At 45.7% G+C, this 26519-nt stretch overlaps 1 protein-coding gene across 2 annotated transcripts in view; it reads right to left on the minus strand.

Annotated features, from left to right (window-relative positions):
- ALPK1 (alpha kinase 1) overlaps positions 1-25569 on the minus strand; it is a 32963-nt gene extending 7394 nt beyond the window's left edge. The window contains exons 1-9 of one of the 2 annotated variants that reach the window (XM_075501244.1): positions 25341-25569; positions 20383-20537; positions 9756-9954; positions 7689-7748; positions 5960-6046; positions 5166-5242; positions 3484-3579; positions 2861-2965; positions 386-2429 (exon numbers count right to left, since the gene is read on the minus strand). In XM_075501244.1, the coding sequence (XP_075357359.1) occupies positions 386-2429; positions 2861-2965; positions 3484-3579; positions 5166-5242; positions 5960-6046; positions 7689-7748; positions 9756-9954; positions 20383-20537; positions 25341-25461 (2944 nt within the window). In that variant the 5' untranslated portion in view covers positions 25462-25569. The remainder of the gene's footprint in view (positions 1-385; positions 2430-2860; positions 2966-3483; positions 3580-5165; positions 5243-5959; positions 6047-7688; positions 7749-9755; positions 9955-20382; positions 20538-25340) is intronic. The other variant, XM_075501245.1, reaches the window with a different exon arrangement.
- Positions 25570-26519: the final 950 nt, after the last annotated feature.

Below are 26519 nucleotides of genomic sequence, written 5' to 3' on the forward strand. Positions count from 1 at the left end.
CGTGGAATCTAAATGGGCGACAAAACCAGAGAGTCAAGTAATGGGGTAGAAAGGGCTTGAGGAACTGTCACAGGGCGTTCAAGCAGCCTAAGTTACCTCTTGCACGAAGGGATTGAAGCAGGAGGGATTGAGTGGGCATGGAGATGGAGCCCATTTCCGTGAAGCTGTGACGACGTGCAAATGGGTAAGAAGGAATAGGAGAAAATGGTTCAAGGGACTGTTCTTCCATTGCTGAAATGGTTATACAAAACCTCATAAAACAACAAAAAATTAAGTCCTAATAAATGATGACTAAAATGTTCTGTTAAAAAGCCTGAGTCAAGACTGTTCTCTGTGGGAGTACCTGTTGCTGCGTGAAAATGCCCATTAGTGTGTGGAAACTTACAGTATGCTTTACGAAGCTGTTTAGACTTAAAAATTCCAGTAGGCACCAGTCTCTGGACAAGCCAATTATGTTCTACCCCCGCCAGAAGCTGCATGTAATCGTCGTCCCTCAGAAATCGAGCGTCAAGGATTTCTTCCTTCATTCTCCCAGGCATGAAGATAGAACCACTTCCCTTTGGGTTCAGAAATGGACCTGCAGGGGAACTCTTGGGCATCTGTGCCGATTTGTACCATGAACTCAGAGATGAACTGGATGGTCTCTTGCTGCTCACCATGTCTTGAGACTTTTCTTCGTCTTCTTCAGTAGTGGCACAGTCAAAGTGGTCAGTTACGGATAACTTTCCCCCCGAGGGCAAAGCTGTTGCTGCGCTGGGAGTTGACTGATGCTCTGGAACAGACGACGTAGGATAATTGTTTACTATGTCTCCGATACTGATGAAATCAAATTCAGTGTCATCTATTGTTTCTGCTTGGGCGTCAACTTCAGGCACTTTGAGAGATCCGTTTCCCACCGTGGCAGACTTCCTCAGCGAGTCACGCACAGAGGAGTCGCTGGCCGTTTTCGGCTCGATGCTCGTTGATAGTAGAGAAGCAGCCCCATTTGTGGGGGGACGTGCCTCAAACGAGGGATCCTCTGTGCTATCTGCAGTTTCTCCTTCTGGGTGGACCCACACAAAGTGGCTGTGGGGGCAGGACGCGTGGGTGCCACCACCCTCCCTACCGCTGTTCTTGGTCCTGCAGGGCAGCTCTGCCCAGGAGGAGGACTCCTCCTCCTCCTCCTCCTCCGGCCTGGTAGGAACAGAGTAAGGGGTGAAGAGGGAAGGAACCGCAGTGTTCACCTCCCCTGCTTTCTTTTCTGAAGACCTCTTTCCACAGTGTCTTCTCTCCTGCAGTTCTTCTCCACAACGAGACACCTTCTCCACCAGCCTCCCAGCTAGGGGTGTACCTGCCTCTAAGGAAGGCTGAGGAGATGCCCAACTGCTATGCAGAGGCTCCGGAGGAGATGGAGGCCAGGCTCTGGGAGGCAATGAGCGCAAGTATGCAGCTTGACCATTTTCATCAGATTCTGTCATGCAACACTGCTCCTCCGCTGAGCCCTTTTCCTGCTGCTGCCCTTTCCTGGGAGACTCTTTGCTGCTATTATGGTTTAGTTCCTCCCAGCTGGAAGAGTAACTTGATTTTGACAGCTTGCACCAAGAGCTCTCTGAAGTAGTGGTTTGACTCCTGTTTTGCCATCCGCTGAAAACACCGTTTTCATCATTTATTTCTATTTCTAATGGCTCAATCTCTTCGTTGAAGGAAATTTTCATCACATCAGAGCTGACGTATTTATTTCTTTGGCCACTGAGTCTCTCTGAGCTACTTCCTGCTGTTGGCGAATTCAGCATTTTCACAGCGCCTTTCCTCTGGTACACTATTTCTTCAGTAGTACACACAGTGCCTGTGTTTTTGGTTTCTGTTCTTAAGGTTGTGATACAAGCTCCCACCTGGGTTTCTCCTGGTGCGTTTTTATGAATCCTGCAAGTATTTTCAAACACTTCACACACTGACTGATGATGCTGAGAATGCATAGCAAGGATTTTCTCAAAGCTGACTTCCCGTTGCAGGATAGGTTTTTCCACTGTGCCTTTATAACTGTCCGGAACGTAAGACCTGGCATCAGAATTAGGGAAGCTTTCCACTTGCAGGTGCTTCTTCACGGATGTGATCAGAGACATGATCTCTTTGGCAAGCATTCCTTTCTCTTCGTCTTCTGTAAATGAAGTGCTGTATGAATGCAGTTTTCCCATGGCTTCTCTACATAGTTGACTCACCTCACGGAGTTTCTCACTCTCCCCATAGAGCCATCGATGCACGGTTGTGAGGCAGAAAGCCGCTTTAATAAAACTATGGAGCTCCTGCTTGCTGGTGACGGGACTCTTATCGTTCTTGGTGAGGAGGCCAATCTCAAAGGATTCCTTGGCTTCAGACAAGTAGAACTTTCTCTTTTCCGGGGGACAGTCCTTGGAGTGACTATAGGACAGCAAACACACGCCACGGATGTTCTGGGAGAGGATGAAAGAGGAATGAAGGAATTAAAAACCTGGACCTCTGTCAGAGATCAGTAAAGGGAGGAAAAAATACATTTCCTTCCCTTATACAATTTGAAGCAAACATCAGCTCTAACTGCCTGCTGCTGTGTTTCCTGGAGGAAATAATCTTGCTCTTTTTCCTTTGAAATATAGCTGTAGTTATAGGAGAAGCAGCATTCCCAGATGGGCTTGAAAGCCCATCCTCACACCGTGGACAGATACTGCTTTCCGCCCATCTGCTTAGCTTCTGATTGGAGTTCAGAGCAACATATAGCATCATACCCACAACACAGACACAATATCCTATATGATGCAGTGTTTGAAAGCCAGATTAGAGCCAAATCTAATAGCCTGGACTCTTCTCTTATACAAGTAACACTTTCCGAATGAAGACTAATACTTACCACGGCTGTGAGGACAAACAGCGGGGTGTACTGGCTGTAGGCTGCTGCTAGTTTGCAGGCCTCAGCAGCTGACAATAAGCGATGATTGAACTCTTGGAGAAGGCTCTAGTGAAACAAAAAAAACAAGAGGGAAAACCTAATTTCAAAGGCTTTCTTTTCAAAGAGATGGGTCTACCTGGTAAGCAACCCTGTTAGATTGAAGCAAGGCAGCTTGGGATTTGTTTCTTGTCTGCTGTAGGTTCCCTGAGCTCTCTGAGACCTTTGAGTCTCGATAGAGCAGGACATCATATCTTAAACAACAACAGCCACGCCTTTTCTGCAGGGGCCTTTTTGCTCAGGTTTACCATCAATATGTCACTTTTAGACCCTATAAATATTCTATATATTACACAGAGACAGACATACACACTCTGTAAATACTCTTAATGTTTTCTTTTTCCTGAAGCAAGGCATTCTTCCATCTAGGTGCTAATGAACTTTTTCACCAGGAGCAATGGAAGTTTCCTCAGCCCTCTCAGCACAGGAGAGGAACTGGAGGAAGAACAAAGTGTGGGTGAATTTGGGACAACAACATACAGTCCATCTGAAGAGTCTACACACACAAATACCAAACCAAGCCTTACCAGGTCAATCTCAGCATTGGTTTTAAAACGTATATAATCCTTCTCATTCATGGAAGCAAAGATGTCTGCCATAATACCCAAGGAAGTAGCAATTCCCTGAAAGAGAAATGGAAAACTATCATAGTGTTTTTCCCCTTGTATTTTGAATTTTACTGCTCACAATAATGTAGGTTCTGTGTAGAACACACCAGAAAAAAACCAAACCAAACAAACAAGATCCAAAGAGAAGCACTGCTAAGAAATTCAGAGATGTCATCTTGGTAGGGTTTTATTAATTTCAACTTGCAGAAAGCGTAGCCTTGTGGACACGTATGAGTTTCCATGAGTGGCAGCTATCCCTATTACCACTAGCTCTAGGTTTCAGCTTAAACAGCATTGCGTTTTCCTTAGCACTGCATTTTCCCAAGGTGCTGTTTGTGACAATGAACGCGAAGTCTCGTGATATCACCAAAAGTTGCACTAAGCCCTTGGCTAATCATACCTGAAAAAAGACTCAATCTGTTTCACCGTTGCTTTTCAGAAAAGACCACAGAAAGCCAAAAATTATGTTTAAGAACTGGCCAGGTGATCCCAGTCTTTCTGAAAAATCCAGAGTGAAGATGTCTAGGGAGATTATAGAAGTAATAAATGCTCATCACGCATAGCCTAAGAAAACAAGCATATTTTTTAACACACTTCCCTAGCTTATTGCACTGTTTAAAACCAAATAAACAGAGCTGGACAAAAGTCAAGAGTTCTTGGTGTTGATATAATTGGAGGGGTTTTTTGGTAATTTGTAATTGGTTCTACAGAACCAATTAAAAAATAAGACAAGAACATGTAACATATAGATCTATGAACTTGCTAATTGTCTCTCTCTCTGGAAGATTTGATCTATACGTGCTAGCTAAGGGTCTGCCCAGCTAAACAGTTAAGAATGCCAGGGAGTATCTGTATGCTTTCTGCAAAAGTCACTACACATCTTCGCTCCCATAGAAATGTTCTGAACTTGAGGTCAAGCTTTAAGGTATGGCAGAGGAGAGGTGACGAGGTCTGGTTTTGTGGTATATCTTATGCTGGGGTACAATTACAAAACTTCTTAAAGCATCACCCTAGGACTTGCAAGACTTAGGTTCACATTCCTGTTTAGCTACGGACACATGGTGTGACTGTTGCTTCATCTACAGCGGGAAGATTAGTGCGGCCAAGCCTCACAAAGGTGTTAAAGGCAGATATGGTAGCTGTTGCAAGGTGTTCAGATACTGCAGTGCCGGGGAACATCCATCACCCACAACAGATAGTGTAGCGCAGCCCAGCAAATAGACGTGTTTGGTTACTAGGAAAAAAAAATTAGCCTTAGTCCTAATAAATAAATAAAATCTATGGCTGCATTCTGAGATTAGCCTGTCCTTGTCAGAGGCACCTGTGACATCCTAGGTGGTGGTTCACTTCAGGTGATTCTGGTTAATGAAAACTATTACTTTCATTCCCCTGCAGGAGAAAAGGTGTCTGTAAGTCTGTGTATGCATGCGGAAACAATGTGCAATATAGACTTCGGCTGGAATATTCGTCCTGCGTGTTAACCTTGTCTGAGGTGTGTAATTGAAATGTTATTGCTAAAAGACTTTTCTGAAGTAAACAAAAGCTAATCTGGAATGATTATTAGATTGGCAAGGATATCCAGAGTGAAAAGGAAATTGTACCTTTTTATCTGGTTGAGGAAGTTTGAAATATCCCACAATTGAAGCCCAAATCAGCTCTGCTGCCTCATACCACATCCCTGAAATAAATCAGAAAAAGAGTCACTAAGCAGATTACTGCTACAGATGGCTTTCAATAGTTTATTTTACAGCTCCTTGAGTCAGGAGCCCTCAAAACAGTATCAAACCATACCATGGCATTTTTTGCTTTGGTGACACTGTAGATTTATTAGTTTCCTTTAGCTTTTGGCTATGCATAAACATACATTTTATGCTCATAAAATACTTCAGCTCAACCGTCATGGAAGATGAAAGGTCATGTCAAAAGCATAAAATTAAGGCTGTTGGCCTCAAGTACCAATCCTTGAATACAGAAGCCCATCATGCTGAAAACTAGGGATTTTCTTGTCTTAAGAGAGGAAATTGCTGTCATGTACCTGTGATAAACTACCGCATGCCTCTGGGAACAGCGAATTTGGGAAAAAGCGTTAGCAAACATGGAGTAGCACAACACAAAAAGGGAACAACATTTCAGAATGCTCCTCGACTTCTGGTAAGATTAGTAATAAAATGGTAATTCCTCAAATGCATTTGCTTGCTACGTGGCTCTAGGTCCTTGCTCCAAACAGACAGGTGTACAACTCATCTTCTGTGGCTGTGTTACGGGCATCAGGCAGGTGTTCTACACAAGCTAAAACTCTGACATATGCCAAATGTACCATTTTAAAGCTTGACTGCAAAAAGAAAAAAAAAACAGGCGAAAACCTTGAGCAGACGTTTATAGAAAAAAGCCTTACCAAGCTTTTGCAGAATCTGTCCTCTGATTTGTAAGCAGACTGACTGAACGAGAGTCCTATCGCTTTCCTTAGCGTATCGCCAGGTACCTGCAGAAAGAGTGGAAAAGCTCAGTAGGGAATGAAAAATGTTGCTGTCATTTTAAGCCTCTGAGGGTAACCTAAATCCCAGTAAATTGCCAGGATTCTCCCCACTGAATTCAGCTGGATTGAGTCAGGACGTACAGTCAGATAGATGACAAAGTGACAGTGCGTTAAGGAATATAAGTAGACAGCTGTATAGGTATGTAGCTTGAGTGACAGCTATACAGAGCATAAAAACAATCTAAAAAGTGAAAGGTACTTCTCTTCTGGGAAGTAACAAAAAGTCATTGTGAGTTCCACTAAAAACCAGTCAAAAGGATTAATGTGGCATATCCTTGTTGTCACCGGTATATACAGCAGAGCAAAATACTTTTAACCATTGGCAAAACATATTTTCTTTTCAGATATCAGTATCTCATGAAGATTAAAACAAAAGTTTTCACGTTAACACAGTATGATTAGTTGCACAAAGTCTTTCGTCATCAAATCTATACTGGATTTCAGAATAGAATATGAAATAAAATCACTAAGCTTTCCTAAGCATTGTGAACGTTTCACTGCAATTCTCAGCACGAAGTATCTGTTCAACAACACATCTTCAATGTTAAACAAACAAGTATTATCACTGAATATTATGAAACTAATCTTAAAAGAAAAGCATAATCCCAAGAGAGATGAAATGCAGTGTTTTGCATAGCCAGTTCTACTTTAATAGTGATAGGTGGTATTTTGTTTAAAGCCCTCTTGTATGAAGACCCTTCTTTTATGAGAATCTCAGTTTCACATGAAAAACAAACCAACAAAACCCAGAAGAGGCTTCTTAAATTTTCTAAGTTTCATGGTTGTAGAGAAACCTGAATGTATTGACTAAATAAACCCTGAAGGCTTAAAAAATGGAGAACAGACATAAAACCCTAAAATATATTGTCTCAAAACCATAACTAATTATGGATGTCTGTCAAAATTAATGAATTCTTACCATTAGAAATACTACGCATCCCTTCAGATCTGAAACAAGCCACACGACCAGCAGTATAGTCGTTTGACAGACAGGAAAGAAAAAAAAAGTAATTTCTACAAACACCATCATGCAGTAAGGAATGGTCCCATTTGTACAGTTTTGCATGTCTACCCAGCAATAGCAGAAATTGCTGTAAGAACCAGGACTCACTCTCTTTTTTTCTTAACCCCAAAAGATACTAAATAATTGCACTGCAGTCTGCCACAGGTCTAGAATAAAGTATTTATTTAGCTCGTAGATCAGTGTGGATTTGGAGGATAAGCATTACCCTAATAATCTGGATTTTTCAGGGGGAGGGAGTTGTCTTAGTTTTCTAGATCAGTCAATTGCTTGAAATTGGTCCACATTTTAAAATTCTCTGGGCAGAGAAATGAGTAGGAAGGCTGTCAATCCAGAATATTTTCCCACCCAAGTGAAGATATACAAGGATGAATTATGGAAATTTCAAAACAAAGTTGCAGTTTCCACGTTTTAGCAAAGAATGGTGAAAAAAAGAGAAACGTGATGTAAGGAGTCATTGCTAGAGGTCAGAATGGACGTATCTGAAGCTTGTGTGACTGTTAAAATTAGTATCAAAAATCTCACCAAAACAGCAACTACGAAATTGGAAAAGAAATATATACGCACCTGTTGCTCCATTGTCATTAATAAGGCTGCTTAGGATATATTCAGCTTTTAAAAGTTTACCTGATAAAAAAAAAAAAAGGAAGATAGAAAATGAATATAAAAATGTATCATGCAGCATGAAGTGAACAAAAATATTCATCAGTGAAAGCCCCTGCAAATTGTATTCTTCTTCCCGGCACTGTCAGTGTGTTCACACTTCGACTAAGCTTTCCAATTAAGTATGCACTGCAGATGCTACCTCATGCTCAGGAATCTCTTTGCCACAGGCTATTTCACATATACAACAAACATTGCCGAAAACGCTGATGAGGCAACTGCTTCTAGCCAGACACTTGCCTCAGAAAATCTCATTGAGCTGTATGATATTTAACCTGATACGTCCTGATATCACCTGCACATAGATTTGTTCCTGTCAATAGTCATAAATGTACATGCACTACGTTCTATAATATGTGGTTGCACGGTAAGACGAAATTATGTATATATCTGTTTTACTTAACAGACTATACATTCCTGGAATAGTGCTTAATCTTAAAATGTGAGAAAGTCTTCCTCAAGTCAAGCTCTGGTATTTCTGTTGAATTTCTGTGCACGCTGTCTACGTTCTACAGTGCGGCTTCAGTAAACCGACCGCAAGGAGAAAACAACAGATACCTCTCCTTTATGGCAGAGGCTAAGGCTGCCTGTTGGTTTTAGAGTAAACCCAAGCCCTGCGGCGTAGGCAGGTGGCTCCAGGCACTCATTTCTCGCTCTGCTCCTTCCCATGCCTTGGGCTGCTGCAGGGCAGGTGGCAACAAGACTGGGGCCGGCACTGAGCTGCTGGCCACCGCACCGGTTGGGATTCCCTGCTCTTGTTTCTCTTGCAGAAGAAAGTAGTCTAGCCTGCTTCCTTCAGCAACAGAGCTGCCGGTTTCTGTCCCAAGGAAACATGGGTTTTGGAAACCCATTCTGGTCTCACTGGGGAGCTCACCAGGAGGGGAAGCTCTGCAGATGCACCTCAAAGCCAGCTGACTTGACGTCCCACCTCAGAAAGCATAGCCGCAGGCTGTGCTGCCTTCCTGTCACTCTCTACCTAGCTTTTAAGAACCATCTTAAGCACAGAATATATATCCAAAAAATATATAGAAAGGATGCAGCATGCAACACAAGGTGGGGATTCTGCCTTTCAGCCCCCTGTCACACGGCTCAGAGGTTTCGTCGCATGGCCGGAGTCACTCGTGGCAGGCTTGATGGGCTGCAGGAGACGCCTTAAGGTCTAATTTGATCAGCTTGATTCATGTTGAATTGTTGCTTTTTGTCTCAGTTGTCCAGCTGAATTCAAGAAGGACGCTCCAGCCAGTGAAGCAGTGTAAGTGTTGGCTGAACTAGCCCATCAATTGGAGTGTGCCGGTACCCAGACACCACGGCAATGGGAGCAAGAGAAGGCCCCAGCCACAAATAGGAATGGCTATGCAGGGAACATGTAGTTCTCTTTTCTGCAAATAAAATATTCCTCAATTGGGTTTTTCAGAGCAGGTTTGTATGGCTTTGTTTTCTTCTCCCCAGTGGGACAGTGGGAAGATACATTAAAAATCCTTCAGGTGTTGCCCACGTTATAGGAATGATAGAATTTTTTTTTTTTAAATCAGTTTATCCTCGAGGGGTTGTAAGCTGCATTGTTTGCATAGTCAAGTGGTCCCACTGAAAAAAAAAGAGGAGCTGGGACAATGCAGAGAAAATGCCGGGATTCTAATTTACTTTTTAAAGGCCCTTGGTCAGAAGTATAGCAATTCAGATATCCCTGTTTGAAACCAGCAGGGAAGATTTGTTAAGGAACAAAAGCTCCAATTAGTATTTTCCACACCCTTTCACAATTTTCTCTCCTGCTTTTGGCTCTGAAACCCTTTATACCAGCCCCTTTGTGCTAGTGAGAGGAGCTGGGAGGGCTCAAGGGGGCTGGGAGTGGGCTGTGCGTTTGAAAAGATGGCACCGGGGCCGTAAGCATGTCATCCCCAGCAAGGGACAAAGTGTCTTCTTCAAAGTCAAGTAGTTCCTAATTGGGCTTGAGCTGAGAAAACAGAGCGGTACCTGTGTTGACGGAGAGGCGAGCCTGGCGGATGAGCACCTGAGGACCGATCGGCGTGGTGGGCTGCAGCCTGTGCAGACCCTTGGCGATCTGAAGAAGTTTGCTGGAGGCATCAATCCAATACAGGAACCGGTCAATCAGGAACACAATAGCAGTTGCCGTTACGCAGTCCTTGACCATGATGGAGGCTTTCAAATAAACCTGAAAAGAACACCAGTGCCACGGGGCAGCCTTGGAGAAACTCACCTCGCAAAGGCCCAGTGAACTGTCTACAGAAAATATTCAGCTTTAGTAACCCTCTGCCTAACGGTGCTGCCTACGTACCATTTTAGAACACATGGGATATCCTTAGTTATTTGCTGTAAGGTGGCTACACAGTTTTACAGCAAGTGAAGTACTGAACATTACGAGAAGCAAATATTCACTAGCAATTAAAAGGCTGTCTCAAAATTTCTACTCATCTTATAATCTTTACGTTCCTAGGCATTTATATAATGGAGAAAGTCTTTGTGGCGGTGATCAGATAGGATTTATTATAACCTATAATTATGAATATTCCTGATCATATTTTCATTTTTAAAATAGGAAGGTTCCAGCTGTTTATTTTGTTTGAGCCGTAGATATAATTCCTGAATTTTTTTGGGTCTTTCTAATTGTTGTTTAGTATTTGGAACCGCATAATTTGGTGGTCTGTTAATGAATTTAAATCATGCCCAGCAGATTACTAGCAATAATAACAATTAGTTTAAAAGGGAGACATGAGTCTGGAAAGACTGGAAATGGTCACTATAGCCATTGTCCCAGATGGAGCTCAAGCCGTTCACTCCTCTGTACACCACAAATAAGCAAACAGGCCAGGATTCCCATGCTTTTCCCCTGCAGGTCATCTTTAATGACTACTAAGTCTGTATGAACTCTCTTGGATTCCCACAGCGGTTGAGCCATCACACCGACATGAGGAATCAGCTGGAGCTCCTGAGATAGCATGCTGTTAAGAGGACAGGAGGCCAGCAAAGACAGCCATGAGGAGGCACACAGCCTCACCACGCTTGCAGAAGTCCACATGGACCTGCGGGTATCTACCAAAAACCGACCCCTTCCCATGGTGAAGCTCCACACGCTGACATCCAGGAGACTCCCTTTTTACAGGTTTGTCAGGCAGGATGGGGAGGATGGCATCCAGTCATTGTTTCACTGGAACATCTGCCTGAAATACAGCCATCGGCTGTAAGGAAAGACCCATCTCTTCAGCTACGGAGCCTTGTGCGTGCCCTGACCTGTCTGGTCTTCAGGGCCACCAGCCATTCAGCAGCCTCACGCTGCCTACGGAGAGCCTGGCTTCCTGCTGCCCAGCCTGGCTCGAACACTGGGAGCCGGCAATGGTCGAGTACTGCTTTGCAGTGTGGTCAATCACAAGAGGAAAGAAAAAATAGAAAGCACCTTAAACCATACAAAGCCTCGTCAGAAAAAGGATGCATTTCTCATCTCATTCATGTCAGTGAGTAACTCCACTCATGACAGCGTAAAAGCAACACAGGGGAGGGAGGATCAGGCCCCACAGCACCATCAGAGGATGAGAGACTGCCAAGAAAACTTTGTCCAAATCCCCACTAAAACATCAAGTTTGGCAGCTATATCCCACTTTTGTCTTAGCACCAGCCTCCTTCCCTTGCCCTCCTCGTGTAAACGCACAGGCGGAGCCAGAGAGACAGCAATGTCCACGAGCTGCTTTAGACACCGCTCAGGCTTCTTGGACTCCTCCCCAGCCTCATTTCTGTTCTCTTTGCTTTTAGCTCAGAGCCCCACAATCTGACAACAAGACTCCTTCTTGATTTTGAGCAGCATAACCACCGTCTGAGGTGTGCAGGAGAAAGCCCACGTCAAACCGTTTGGAGAAGAGCCTACAGTATACGGCACGAAGGCCAGCTTGCGGCACCGATCTGTTGCAAGCATTTGCTAGCTTGTTTGCACTTCAGCGAGGCGGATTTGTACAAATTTCCTTCTTTTTCCTGAGCCTGAGTTGGATTTTCTAAGAGGATGGCACTTGAAAAGGATTCCTGGAGCCGGGCACGCACAACTCCGCTTGTGCCGGCCAACAATGGAGGAATCCCCCTCTCCAGGCACCTGTAAACTGACACTGCAAACCAGCCATTCGAAATGCTCATCAACAGGCCATATATTTAAGCACAGAGCATCGCCTAATCTATTTTTTTTCCTCCCCTTCTTCCTTTAATAGATCGGAGCACAAAAGCCTGAGAGAGGGTGACCTACCAAACAAAAGGGCCTTTGAGTTCCTAGGAAAAGTAGACTTGGAGGAGGATGGAAGGAATCCAAGTGGCCCTATTATTTCCACTTGCACTAATTAGACATTTTTCTGTCAGCTATTGAGCACTGCTGAGAGGCCAAACTCACTGAATTCATTTCTAAAGTGTTTACAGAAGTTTGCATCTGTTTGTGTCTCTTCAGGAGGAAAATAAGCACTTCAATAGCATTGTGGAAAATCTAAACGAAGCATCCTATTCTGAAGGGCTTGGCAGTCTTGCAGCTGCATAATTTAACTCTCCGCTCAATGCCGAAACCTCTTGTGTCCCTCTCCAAACCCAAATGGACACAAAATGTAGAAAAGTCAAGCCAGGGAGAGAAACTCGGCTTTTTTTTTTTAAAAGGCAGGGCTGCATGCTGTGTGGCACACAGAAACACGGTTCGATGTCAATCTTTGCAATTACGTCCCCCCTGTTCCAAGCAGTACACTGAGAAATTAATACCCGCTCCTTTCATTCCCTGCCAACTCGTGTGGCTGGAAAATTCCTCAGCACCTACAGCTAATGCACCGGCGTGCCGGGCACGCACCCAAACCGTGCACAAAGACCCTCCCCGCGCCACTCTGAAATGAAACGGGGGAGCGACTCCCTGTCACCCAGCCCAGACCCAGGGAAACCCTATTGACTCCCAAGATGTCACAGCCTACCCCAACACAATCAGAAACTCAGCGCCGCTCGCCGCAGCCGGACACTTTGTTCTGCGTAGCGGGCTAGCGCCCTAAACAGATTTACTCACTTTCTTTATCGCTTTAAAGCCGATATAGGCGCATCTACAGAGAGAGAGAGAGAGAGAGAGAGAGAGAGAGAGAGAGAGAGAGAGAGAGAGAGAGAGAGAGAGAGAGAGAGGTACGTGCGCACTTTGTTTTCACATCTGTGTCCATGATGTGAAATGCATATGTCTAATTGAGTTTGTGACACAAAGGGAACCTCGCGGCTGGGAAGTGGAATCAGGTGGTGAGAGAATTAAATTTGCAACCAGATTTCTATACACGGACCATTGGGGAAAATGCAAAACAGCCTTTAGTGAAGGGTTTTTTTCCTTAATGGCAATGAGTGGGAGGGTGTGCTGTTTGCATGGTTTCCTGCATTAGTGGGTTAGCTCCTCCTCACGCCGGGGCTGAAGTTTGGGTCCCAGCTTTGGGTTCAAAGCCACGACGCCTCCTTTGCATTGACAATGGGGGCCGCTCCCAAGAGAGGGGAGAAGCTCAGAACCGGGGCCATCTGGCACTAGGACTGGCAGGAAAGCGTCAAAGGGAAATTATTGGTGCATAGTAAATGAGGACGAGGAGGAGGGGAAGAAAATAGGGGAAAATCTTTATGTGGCAGCTGATGTAAGAGGAATTACAAGCCCAAATAAATGAAATATTGATTTAATCCACTCTCTCTGCCCTCTTTATAAAGTGAGGATCCCGGAGGCAAACCCCCCGCCCCGCCTGCGGGCTCAGGAGGGTCCCCTTTGGAAAAACGCCTCTGCAAGCGGCGAGGTTAGAAAGCAGGGGCAGGAATCATTTCACTTTCAGAGTGTCCCCGCCGTTTTGCAGACACTCTGGATTTCTGTGTTTGCTTATATGCATTTGTCTCAGACTGTTTCAGTCTTTGTTTCATCTGTAACTGCAGTTGAGGTTTAAAATCTTAAAAAAACCCAAACCAAAACAAAACCAAGAGCAGTCAACAAAGAATTTCTAATTCTGTGCACAGGGCAGGAGTTTCAGTGGCACGTACTTCCAGGTGCTTCAGTTCTCTCCCAAGAGCCGTTCCTAGTTAGCACTTCACTGAACCCTAACAAATTGCCCAGTTTTCTTTCCCCCTGCGTTCATCCCCTGTCAGATTAAACACAGAGTCACAACACCAATGGATTCGGCTGAAGTCTTTCACCCTTTTACCCCACGCGCTGTTAGCAAAGCCTGTCTTTCCAAGAGACCAAAGCTGCTGTCACCACACAGGACTTCTCTATCAATCTCTGCCTTTCAGCTGGCAATCAGAGCCCACTCGACAAATAACAAGGAATTAAGCCTCCTACCACCTCTGTGATGGGCAGAAGAAAGCATGTCCGTGAGGTGCAGATGGATACGCTTGAAACACGGGACAGTCAAGTCACACGGTAAATAGCTGCAGACTGAGGAATAAGAAGCTCCTGGGCACTTTCCTCTCTGCTCAGAGCAGCGGAGAACCCCATTTAATGGCTTGAGCTTCTGAAGCTGTTAATTAGCTCAAGTTATTCATCCTGAAGGCAACGGAGAGTTGGGTGTTTATTCAATGGGAGCAGCATTAGGTCCATTATTAGCAGCTCAAAACACCACAGAATGGGTCAGTTTTTTACAACCGACCACATCTTGCTTCACCAACTGAGAAAGTACTAGAGCAAGAATAACACCGGCTTTTCTCATCAGCCCCTTCTTTTTTGCAATTTAACCTGCCACTGATTTCATTTTACTCGTATTGGGATGTTCCACATGCTGCTCTCAGCTTCCGCGCTCTAACCGAGGGCCACTGCTGTTTGCAGGAAGCAGAGCTCCAGCAGATCGGTGCCCGGAGAGTCCCGCTGGCAGGACGGAGAGGGCTTCCCACAGCCCATCGACACAAAGCAGAGCAGGCACCATCCCTGATCAAGCTGCTGTTGGCACGTAGCTCTCAGTGCTGGGCAGCGGTAATGAAGGGAGCGCACCTACCCATGGGGGCAAGTGGGAGAACCATCTGTGTGATGAACTTGAGCGGTCTCAGGAGGGAGGAAAGCAGCAGGCGGCTCGGGCTGCTGAACAGCAGCATTTTGGGGCGAGGACAGAAGCAGAACCCTTTAAAGTGCTGAGGAAGCTCCCTGAGGCGGAGTTCCTGGGGGTCTCATGTATCTGACAAGGCAGCAGGGATTTGGGGGACCGCAGTCATCTGCGGAAGTGCCTGTTTGTAATTATTACCAAGGATAGGTGCAACAATCATTTTGTGGTCCTGACCTGTCCTGCTGTGCTCAAGCTCTAGACTATTTATAAACTATTGTGGTGATTCCCTGTGGTACATTAAAATACTGTGTTGAAGGGGATATTTTAATACTTAAAAATAGCTAAGTGCCAGTGACAGAACCCCCCCGAGAGGGCGGCATCAAGACCATTATAATCAGCTAAAAATCCAAGAGTCTCTTTCCTAAATCTGTGTCCTCAAAACATCAATCCATTTGAGAAGTAGTCTAATTTGGAAGGAAAACGCAACATAGCAATCTCAGAAAAACAACATTTAAAGTCTTTTCCAGGGAGGAAATACTCCATGAAGCTGCATCTGAGCAGAGGAAATCCTACCCATGAGCAAAGTGAACTGACAGCCCTACGGGTACCCAGGACCAGACTTCCCATTTTTTTATTTCTTGCTCCACATAAATTCTGCTGTAATTTCCCCACACAGGCAGCGGAAGACTGAGTGCTTTGCAGCATTGCACGATGCATCAGGGCGGTCACCCCAGGCAGCTGAAGCTCTCCTGCCTGCACCTGATCTCTGATACTTTCAATTTCCAAAGCGTCAGGGATTGCGCAGCGTAAGGGAGGCTGGGGTACCACGGATTCCCTTTCGGTCTGAAATCAGCCCACAGCTCTCCCTTATGTCACTCTCTGTTTCACCGGGATCACCCAAAAAGAGCTCTTATAAGGCAGGTAGCAAGAGGTCAGCCGGAACAACCAAGATCCCAGGGCTACGATTTAGGGCTTTAATTCTCCTATTACCACACCAACAGTTAGAAGGAGGAGAAAACTAAATCCTCAGCCCCCTCTTTAGTTCTTTTTCAAAGGCTCCCAGCTCTTAAGTGCCACACACACACCTAAGGGTAGTTAGGGCATGTCCCTCAAAGTGATTTCCCTAATGGCGATCCATCAGCACGTAATTAGCCAAGGCCTAGGCAAGGGCTGCGGGGCCTTATTTTCTACTCTTTTCAATATTCCCATTAACCCCCATGAGATTCTGTGCCAGGATCTGTGCTCCCCCATCCACGGCAGGGAGCACGGGGTCAGCCTGCACAGCTCCCTACAGCGGGTGCAGAGGGACCTGCAGGAGCCCTGCTCTTGGGGGCTTTTCCTTTTGTATTTGCACTGTACCTTACCCCAGCAGATCCCGGTCCATGGCTGAATGCCTGAGCCTGGATGCAGGAACTATTGATACGTATGATAAAAATGAAGTAAAGCCCCACATCGTTACAAATGTTTGCAAACGGACTCCTATCTTGCAAAAAAATAATTAAAATATTAATGTAGCATGAATCATCCCACAAGAGAACTACTTGTGTGCACAGAGTTGTCCTTCAATGAAACACACAAGAGGGTTTGTGGGATCAAAGCCTACGTGTACATGGGCATGTTGCCCTCTATTGGCTGATCACTGAGCATAAGGCTATTTCCATCCCTTGGGATAGCGAAGATCTGCAGGAAGGGTAACCCCTGGCAGCACCCCTGTTGGATCTGCAGCCCCAATCTGAACCCCACAGCGCATGTGGTATTTAGCGAGAAAAAGTAATCCCTCCTTATTTATACTTGTCAGCAAGGATGCTGTTACAATTCTGATTTTGCTTTGATTTGTTAGAAACAAAAGTCCCAGTGCTTCCCAGTTTTTGCTTTGGATACAGATGTTGGTTATCACCCTTCAAGCCTTAGTGCAGATTCCCACCAAAGGGGTGTTCAGGCTGAGATGGGGGCTGCAGGATGGGCTTGGTTTGCTAGCCGACGGCAGCTGACAGGGAGGCTCTCTTAAAACCTGCTAGGAAAATGTGGAAAACAGTATGTTGAGCTTGTTGAACTGGGGTGGCCTTTGTATTGGTTGGTGAATCCCCGGCAGGGAAAGTTAAAAAAAAAAAAAACCAAACCAACCAAAAAACCCCAAACTAAAAAACCCCACCTTCTATAAGATGCAAAGATTTTGTAAAACCAGAAGTGCTGGTTTCCCTCAAGGATTACAGTAAATCTGCTGCCTTGACATCCCTAGGGAGGTTCAGTAATTTCATATAGTGGAGAGAGGGGGAGGAAAAAAAGAAAGGTTTGCATACATTGCCAAAATCTGCCCTGAGCCCTGCTCCGCCAGCAGCATGGCTCCCATTGAACCGAGGCTGCAGCGAGAGAGCGCCAAGGAAAGCCTGGCTTGCTGCTACCCCCTGTCCCCCCAAGCTGGTTTTGCCATGCCTTCCTACTGCTTCAGCCAGCGTGCAGAAGTAATGAGCGTCCCACAGCAAAGGCGAAGAAGAGCACTTTAAAAGGCTGCAGGTGCAGGTGGCTTCGCCTTCTTGATGTGTCAAACTACCATGCAGCCGCCAGCAACGGGTATCCCACTTTTTAAAGTGCAACACTAAGGCAAACCCTTGAAGCCAAAGCCTAATCCGCTTACTGACTGTGCTGGTCTCATGGAGCTTTTCAGCCTACTTGCAGAGTAAAACATCCTCATGGTGAGCCCTGGTAGCCAGCTCTGCCTCCTCGTAACACCACCAGTGTGTTATGGTAATGAAGTGCCTTTCATTCGTGGATCTCAAAGCACTTTTTAAATGTAATGAATTACGGTTTATGAGCTTATTCTAAGCATGGCAAATTAAAATAAACAGAGATGAAAAATTTTAAAGCTTTGTCTGAACAATAAATCGACAAAGACTTATTTTTTTTTCCTCCAGGGAATTAAATTATCCTTCTGTCCCTCATGCCAAAAAAAAAAAAAAAAAAAAAAAAGAAAAAAGTTGCTCAGACTTTTATCTTTCCTCATCACACTGTAATCACTTCTCTTCAGCCTCATTTCCCCCCCAGCTTTTTATTCAAAGAACTGAAGCAGCCTTTGCTCTGCCTTGAAATTTTACTTAAAAAAAAAAGGGGGGCGGTGGGGAAGGAATGGATGAAGGGGAAAAAAATCCCTTTTCCTGACTAATACTAATAATACAGGTCAAAATGTCAGTCTATCTACAATTAAATGGAAAACAAAAAAGGTTTTCCCTTTTTCCCATGGTACAATGGCACTGGAATATAAATTACCGATGAAGATGAAATAATACTTCAAAGCACATGGGGAAAGGCAGCACAACGTTTACAAAGTATTTTCAACCGCAGGATGAAACATTGAAGACAACGGTAACCAATGGACTTCAGGGGGTGTCAGTGAATAGTCTAAAACTAGCATGCGGTAGGATTTTAGGTCCCTATAGTCTATGACCCCATGATATGCTTTGTTTAACAAGGGCAGCTGCAGTTATCAACAGATGTTTCAGCAATAAATAATTGGTATCATCTCAGAAAAGATCCATCTACCTGGGGAGAGGGCATAATGCTGCAAACACTGCTCCACTATTACAGCCACATTAATCTCCCATCTAGCCAGGTCTCTCAGGGAGTTTACTGCAGGTGTTTATCCTGGGAGAGAGCAGACAAACGCTCCAAAGTTAGAGAGCTGCGTGAGGATTGTAAAGGAGGTCAACCTCCGCCATAAATTTCTGTCTAAGGCCACACACACCAAAGAGAAAAAGAAAATAAATACCCAAGAAGCAGGCGCTCTCCGCCCCCCCCCAGCAAATTCAGGATCCCTACAACGTGGGATGCTGGCAAGGGGATGCTGGGGCTGATACCTCCCAGCCCTGCTGTTGGCTTTTCTGAGCTTCTCATTGCTCAGTGCTATTCATTTGTTTGTCCTCAAACAAAACTTGCTGGCCTTACTTGGGCAGCGCTCTCTCTGAAGCAGGTGAAATCTCTTGGCCACCTTGGAGTTAACAGCAGTTTTGCAGCTGGGATTTCAGCAGGGCCAGACCTCCCTGACCCAAGCCCCAGATTTTCAGGCCAGACTGCCCCTTCCCATGAGGAATGGGACTGTGTTGGCTTCAGACATGCACCACAGTAGGCAAATAAAACCCCCCAAACCTCACAAACCTCATCTTTTCTTCATGTCTCTCCTGCCAAAGGGATACTCATTAGCCTAGATATTACGTTTACCATTGAAAGGGGAGTCCTCCGTTTGCTACAAGTCATGTCTGACACACCTCTGAGAAAATCAGAAAAGCAAAAAGCAATCCACCTTTCTTGCCGCTTTCTAATCGTTAAGCTCAAACTCATCACCTTACAGGATGGGATCCCCAAGTACCATTTGGATCATGCAACTCCGTACACAGCCAAGTATCTTTACTCACAGGAGAAGTCACATTAAATTCTTGCCTTTCCTGCCTAGGTTTTGGCCATCTTTGGTCCTCAAAGGGATCCTGACAAGTAATTTTCTTGAAAAAAGATAAGCAGGCGATGAATTGTGCAAGCCCTACTAAAGTGAGTAATCCTCATTGCCTCCTAGCAGTGCTGAATTAAACAAGGCACAGCATTCTTCTCAAATTCATGGGTTTTTTAAAACTTTATGTAAACATTTGGCATTTTAGTTTTATTATAATGCCAGTTCTTCAGGGAAGAGGTAAACGTTACCTTAGTGGAAACACAAACAGAACTGCCCTGTGAAACCAGAGGAACGGACAAAGCAAGTGCCCAAACTAGCGTGGGCTGAGCATGAAAAGTGAGCAGAAACAGCATAAATGCAGTCAAAGTCATTGCTGCCTGTTTCGGTGAACGAGGTGCTTGTTCTGCAAGGTGCTCAAGGCATGGACAATCCACAGGGACACCTCTGGGATCACTTCTAGACAAGGCAGAGCCAGCGCCCTCCGCTCTGCAATGTCTTTGTCATTACTAGCTAGGCACTTTTTTCCTTGCACAACGGCAGCCAAACGCCTAGACACACTCAAAACTTTATCACTTGAATCCGTTTTATCTTCCCTGGACTGGCAGAGCACATAAAACTGCAGGTACCAGCAAGACCTCAAACCAACAGCCTTGCGTGGTGTTGCATGCCCATCTGCTGTGAGCTGTGTAGCCAACAGAGCAGAAGCCTAACCCCGAGGCAGCGCTCCCACTGATCTCACAACCTTGGCTTGTTTGCAGTGGCAGCAGAGGGCAGGACTTTCCCTTGGAAGGTGCAGTGGTGAAATGGAAATGACCTGTCTCACAAGGAAGAGGAAACCATGATTCACACATGTTGCTTCATAGCAACTTTAATGAAAAAAATCAGAAACTATACGTAGCTTGTCGGTCCCTCTCTTGTCTGAGGACCAAAACAAATAAAAGTCACACCTCTACTTTGGCCCTTTAGCCTTTGTGAGCAGCCCCATCCCAACACAGACTCACTCACCTCTGCTTGCCAAGCAGTTCCTCACCTGCTGCTGCCTCCATGCAGAAAAACAAGCCCCTGAACCCACAGGTGATACTACCTACCAGGGCTCTGCGTACCCTCAAGCACCTCAGCAGGACATTTTATGCAACAGGTGTGTTGAACTTCATACCAGCAAATCAGGGAGCCTCGCGCTGATCATATCTTGCAGGTTTGTTTTGTCTTCTGGGCCGAGGTCTCGTTTGTATTGCCACTTCTCCGGCACAAAGGGCCACTTCATTTCCTTTGCCTCCTCCAGAAGGGTCCTCAAGTCCTCGGGAAGCAAAGCTGAAAAGGTCAAAGAGCAGGTAAAGATATTGCAGTGGGTTCAGCCACAACACTTACGACAGAGCACCTACCCTGCAAAAAGCATACCCCCCTCCCTCTTGGACCATCTCCCAGTTGCTACCAGCTCTTAGCTCTTGCCACCAGCCTCATCAGGAGGGAACGTGAGCTTGCCTGTCATCCGTTACCCTTGGCTGCTCTGCCCTCCAGGTAAATGGGAGCCATCAGCCATTAAAAAGGCTTTTAGCAGGAAGTCATGCCGGCTGGTGGCTGGCTGGGCGTGAAGAGCTGCTCCAAGAGAGACAGGAGGAAACCTGTTCCCCCGTGTGAGGAGAGGACTCCTGGCAGAGCAAATGGGGCCAACAGCACAGAAGACCTGTCCCCTTTGCTCAGGGCTTGCTGGTGACAGTGGCAGAGGCAGCTTGAAAAGCCACATCCAAACTGGGAGATAAACCCGGACCATATAAAGCAATTAGACAAAGATCTAAAGGGATATAATGAATAACAAGCATACGCTCTTGAGAATAATTATTTGACTGATAATTCAGTAAAAAAAAAGTGGTTGGCCCGAGTTACTCAACCTGCTCTCAAAGCAGTAGCCGTAGACTACGGGACACACTTTCCCTCAGCACAAAAGAGCTCACTGCTATAGCAAGACAAAATGGTTTAAGCCACGTGCCTGGGAACAACTATGAACATGGCAGTACCCACGGATGCGTGGCAGATACCAGCTGAAGCCTTGCTATGAGATTCCTTGTTTGAAGCTGATGCATCTTCTTTGAAGCCGGCCTAGCCAAGTAACTCACGCTAGCTGAGGAGATGGCCTGAGCTTCTCTATTTCTCTTGCAGTTTGCAACAGAAGTTAAAAAAAAGTTAAGAGGAGAAGGTGCCCTTGGTCCAGGCATGCTCCTACCCAGGCACGGCCAGCACGGAGCCGCATGGACACCCCAGTCCTCACGCCTTTCACCCGAGGGTTTCCAAACCCTACCCAAAGCACAGCTTCCCTCCCAACTGGAAAGGCCAAGCACAAAGGAGTCAAAAGACAGGTTGGTTTTTTTTTTTTTTTTTTTGGATGAGGGCAAAGTACTCCCAGCTCCCACGCCCGGCCCCTGATCCTCCAGCAAAGTGCCAGAGCTCGCAAGGCAAGAGCTTAGTTTGGCCCACGCCCACACCCTGTTCCCTCTCTGGGCTGGCCCTTCGCCTCCCATATAACCATCGGCTTCGGCTGGATCTCCATCCTGACCCAGCTAAGGATGCGACTGCTAATAGGAGCACACAGCCAGAGATCTGGGCTTGGATTTGTCCCCTCCTTTCAGCTGCAGCCCACATTTTAATTTTCCTTGAAACAGGGGTGAAGCTGCAGCCTGAGTGTGCTGTGCTAACCACCGGCCGGGCAGACTCTCTGGCCAATAAAAGTGGATTAACAAGGATTATTGACCAGATGGGGTTAATGGTGATCATCAGCTGCAGATCTAGCCCCTTCTGGCCATTAATCCCCAGAAAAAGCCCTGCTCAGAGACCATCATTGCTTTAATGAGGCAATGCAATAAATGTATTACTACATATTTTTTAATCAGTCCTTTACGGATGACTGTAGAAAATGCACTACATAAAAAGTCTGTTTCATGCTCATAGTCCAGTGCATTCACCAGTACATTTTTCCTAGGAAAAAGTGGGAAGTCGGATATTTAGGACCCTTTTTCCAAAAAGTCACCTTTAAAAAGATATCACTTTTTCCAACCCACGTTTTCTCACTTGTTGCTGCAGCTCTGGATGTGCTTCCCATTATACATCCCAGCTTCACACGCAGCCACGTGTCCCTGCCCTTCTGAAGCAGTGTCTGGAGGGCCTCAGCCCTCCATGCCGTGGTAAGGTGGCCAAGCGGCAGAGCTGGAGGGGAGAGGAGGTCGTGCTCCCACCCTCACACCTCTCACTGCAAAATCAGTGCAGGAACAGGGATACCCATCTCAACACAAGGAACGTAAAATGACAGACAGAGGGTTTTATCCCCCCATGTAGAAGGGGGAAGACTGAGCTTCCCAAAATCTTTTCCAAAGGAAGATGGGAGGTGCCTGAAGGTAGTCACAGCAAGCACGTATTTCCCCATATGATCCCACAGGACTGATATTTTGGGGAGGGATCTAGAGAAAGAGAAATAGGATGCTTACATGGACAGCCTTTCTGTCTCCTCTACCTTCTTCTTCTGTCTTTCCCACATGAACTCACACTTACTTAAATAACACTAAAAAAGGAAAAAATAGTGTAAGCAACTATGAAAATAATCAGTGGGATAACGTGGACATTGGTATTCTCTCTAAAGCATAAAGGTATCACTGCTGTCCTCTTGTTCCTGTTTTCCATGTTATCCTTCATTAAACCGTAATCCCCCTCCTACCTGATGCACTAAAGAACAAAGAATACAGCCAAATTCTTTAATACTGAACTTTGATTTTTAAAGAGGCATCCTCAGCTGTCACTACTGCCGAGCTGGTTAGAAAAGGAAACCCGGGTAACATTTTCAGAAGGATTTGGTAATCTAGGAGCCTTCAGTCATCTTTGGGGTTGGACATTTGTGTAAGCCTAGCAAGATACTGCTTCGAGACTTGCTGTGACGTCTAGTTGTCATCGCATGGAAATAAACACAATTAGCGTGTTAATGACAATAAAATGATCTTGTATCGCAAGAACATCCACTAGAATCACACCAACCAGTTGGGGAGCTCGTGTGAACAGTCCTGCAGCTTTCAGCTAAAATCCAACTCCCAGGACAAGAGTTTACTCTTGTAACAGATAGCTGTTCTCACCGCAGGCAGTATAAATTCATTAATTAACGAAGGTTGAACTGGCACAGAAGTTGATTGGAATGATTTCTAGCCTAAAAAGAAAGAAAAAAGCAACCCATACCCATCTAACACTCGTTCTGCCCCCTCAACTAAAGCAAGGTAAGGATGCGCTCCTCCTCTCCCCCCCCATTTACATGTATTTGTCTTTCAGTTCCTCCTGAGGCTGGTCTGAGAAGGCTGGGGTGAACAAAGGCAGCCCCAGGAGGAGAGGGGGGCAAAGAAACCCCCTCCATTTCTGCGCTGGGAGGGTCCCCCTGAAGCCGAGAGCTGTCGATCTGCGAGGCCCTGCCTTCCCCAGGCAGAGAGCCCCAGCAGTTATTAATGTCGCTGTCACCGTCCCGCTGCTGGGTATTTTTCTTTCAGCTGATGGGAACACGGACCTCGGAAAAGCCTGAGCATCACTTCAGGCTCTGATCGCCCATTTCCTGAAGCAGTTTACCTGAAGGACCATGTCTAATCGAGTGATTATAAGGGCACTGATTTACCTTATCTGGAACTAAACTGATTATTTCTCATACTTTGTGGTATTTAATAGGAGAAAAGGAGGGAGGAGGATGAGGGAAAAAAGCACTACCTGATTAGGAGTTCAAGAGCCTATTCTAAGGAGCCATAATAAAACTTAAAAGAATTTGTGATGAGGAAACAAAGTACCCTTTGTTGAAAACAAAAAAAGAAGAGAAAAATCTTCTAGTATCCATAACAGAAACCTATACGCCACCCTCCACCGCAAACAGACTTAGGTGCTTCAGAAAAAGGCAGCTGACCTCCCAGCAAGAACAAGGATGGTCAGAAAAACATATCCTCAACGGCTCTCCGCTCCGAGACAAACAAAGGATTTTAAAGATCAAATTAACGTTAAGGCCGAGTCATTCATGCAAAGCAAAACTAAACATTATTACACTAAACTGGAAAACGGACAGTCCTGCAGATGTGTCATGCAAAGCAAAACCTGCACGTAGATTTTCTGTGGTTTTTTGCTAATGCCTTTGTTTTTCCCCCCAGAAATTCAACCTTCATCCTTTACTATATTCTTCCGTACTTGCTGAAGTTATTTCTCTGCGTGGCAGAAAGAAGTACATAACCTCCCTACGCTGTACCAAAAAGGTGTAATTCAAACAAGTTCAGCAATTAAAACGTGGCTTTTATTTCATGAATAAAAAAGTTGTGGCAATGAAGTTATGCAGCCCTCTGAAAGTCTGAACCTAGAGAAAACTGAACCGACTGTATTACATCCTTTCATGATTAACATGAACTGGATTTCCACTGGAATTAAGGAATAATAATAATTTTTTATTTTTTTTTTTAAACAAACCACTCTCAAAGCACCACGGCAATACCAAAATAAATGCTGGTTTCCAGCAGGTAATGCTGGCATTAAAACAAATGAAGAACCCTTCTATTACAGCTCTCACTAAATACTGCTTCCTCTCCCCGTTATTTATTCCAGCCATTAGCCGGCATGGATTTTCCTTTCAAGAGGGATATTGCAAGTTTTTTTTCTTTGGACACCACTTATAGAGGTCACACACATTTTACAAGATAAAGATTCAGGCAATGAGCTCTTTAATATATTAGGAGAAGCTGACAAACAGAAAAGGCCCTCCCCCAGTTCCTATGAAAGGAGAGGAAATATGTGCCCTTATTCAGAAGTTGCATCCTTTTTTTCTTTCTTTTTTTTTTAATAACTGAAATTTATGTGCATCAGCAAACTTTTGGGCATTGTTCTTCCCAAACTAAACTGTTCCTTACAGCCTCATGTTTACTGAAGCCTAAAATTAGAACTGACAGCAATTCATTGCAACAAAGTGGACTTCTTTCCCTGCCTGCCTGTAGCCTGCATCCCATTCATGGCCTCAAAATCCAGGCATCTCTTGACACTCATCTGCCAGGAAAAGAAAAATAGGGCAGGACGGAGGACCAGCGGCTGCTGCCGTGGTCCTGCCGCCTCTCCTGGGGACCTCACCTTGGCACCGCCGGTATTCTCGCTCGTCTTCCTCGCCCGTGTCAGCCTTTGCTGACAGGAGCGCGTCCAGAGCTCGCTTGCACTCCTGCAGCAGCATGGCCACGGCGTTTTGATTATTCATGAAGGCTGATCCCACTCGGCTGTGAATTGGGTGTCCCCGGGTGCACGGTGATCAATTACTTAAGAGAAGACACGGATTCTAAATGAAAAGGATCCCTTCAAGGCTGAGGTACCTGGCGAACAAAGGAGGGGGAAAATGATTAACTAAAGTATCATCAATTATCTGAAAGGCTCAAGCAGGGAGAAATAATAGAGAAAATACATGAAAATACATGACAGCCTCGGAGGACTTTATTAGAGGAGTGTGTGAAATTACTGCAGGGTCTCGGTGACAAACTGTGCGAGGCGAACATCTCCGAGGTGCCAAGGAGAAAGGACAGGCTCTTCAATGGAACTGTGAAACCCCAAGCAGGGAAGTGACTAGCCAGGCTGTGCCGAAGCCCTTTGCACCTGGGAGGCTCAGGCTGTCGCACACTGTTAGCCGGGATTGAATGGCAGAGCCGTGCGCGCTCTGAACTCGCAGAGGACGCTGCACGCGTTTACCAGACCACGGGGGCCGTCTCCTTTACCCTGGGGCACAGGAGCACATTCGTTTCTCACCTCCTCTCACGCTATCCCTGCTCCTGCCACGTAACACGGCGTCCTACCACGGTTTGGTTGAGGTAGTGGAGCAAAAACTGTCTTTGAAGGAGCCTGACGGAATGAAAAGTCTTTTTGCTGATGCTACAGCATGCTGCAGGAGCTCACCTAGCACAAAGCCACAGGCCCGCAGGACGAGCGCTGGAGCTGATCACAGCTTTACCAGCTCTGTGACAGACAGAAAGGACTGGGGCTGTCGACCATCTTATCAAACACACACAAGGCTTGTTTTTGTCACAACCGGGTCTCCCACAGTCAGACCAGCTCTCAACCTCTGCCCCCCCAGGTTGCACACCTCGTGCCCCCACCCTCAAAAGCACTCCTGGCACCAGCGCTGGCGGGGTGCTGCTGAGCATCCTTCGGGGCAGGGGCCAGGGGCACCCACGAGCACCCGCGGCTCAGGGCTGAGGAGATCAGCTGGTAGCAGCCAGGCGCAGGCTCTGGATATCTGTAGAGCAACTCACAGGTGATGTGCAGGGT

Source organism: Mycteria americana, chromosome 4 (assembly GCF_035582795.1).
Source record: "Mycteria americana isolate JAX WOST 10 ecotype Jacksonville Zoo and Gardens chromosome 4, USCA_MyAme_1.0, whole genome shotgun sequence".
Classification (NCBI taxonomy): Eukaryota; Metazoa; Chordata; class Aves; order Ciconiiformes; family Ciconiidae; genus Mycteria; species Mycteria americana.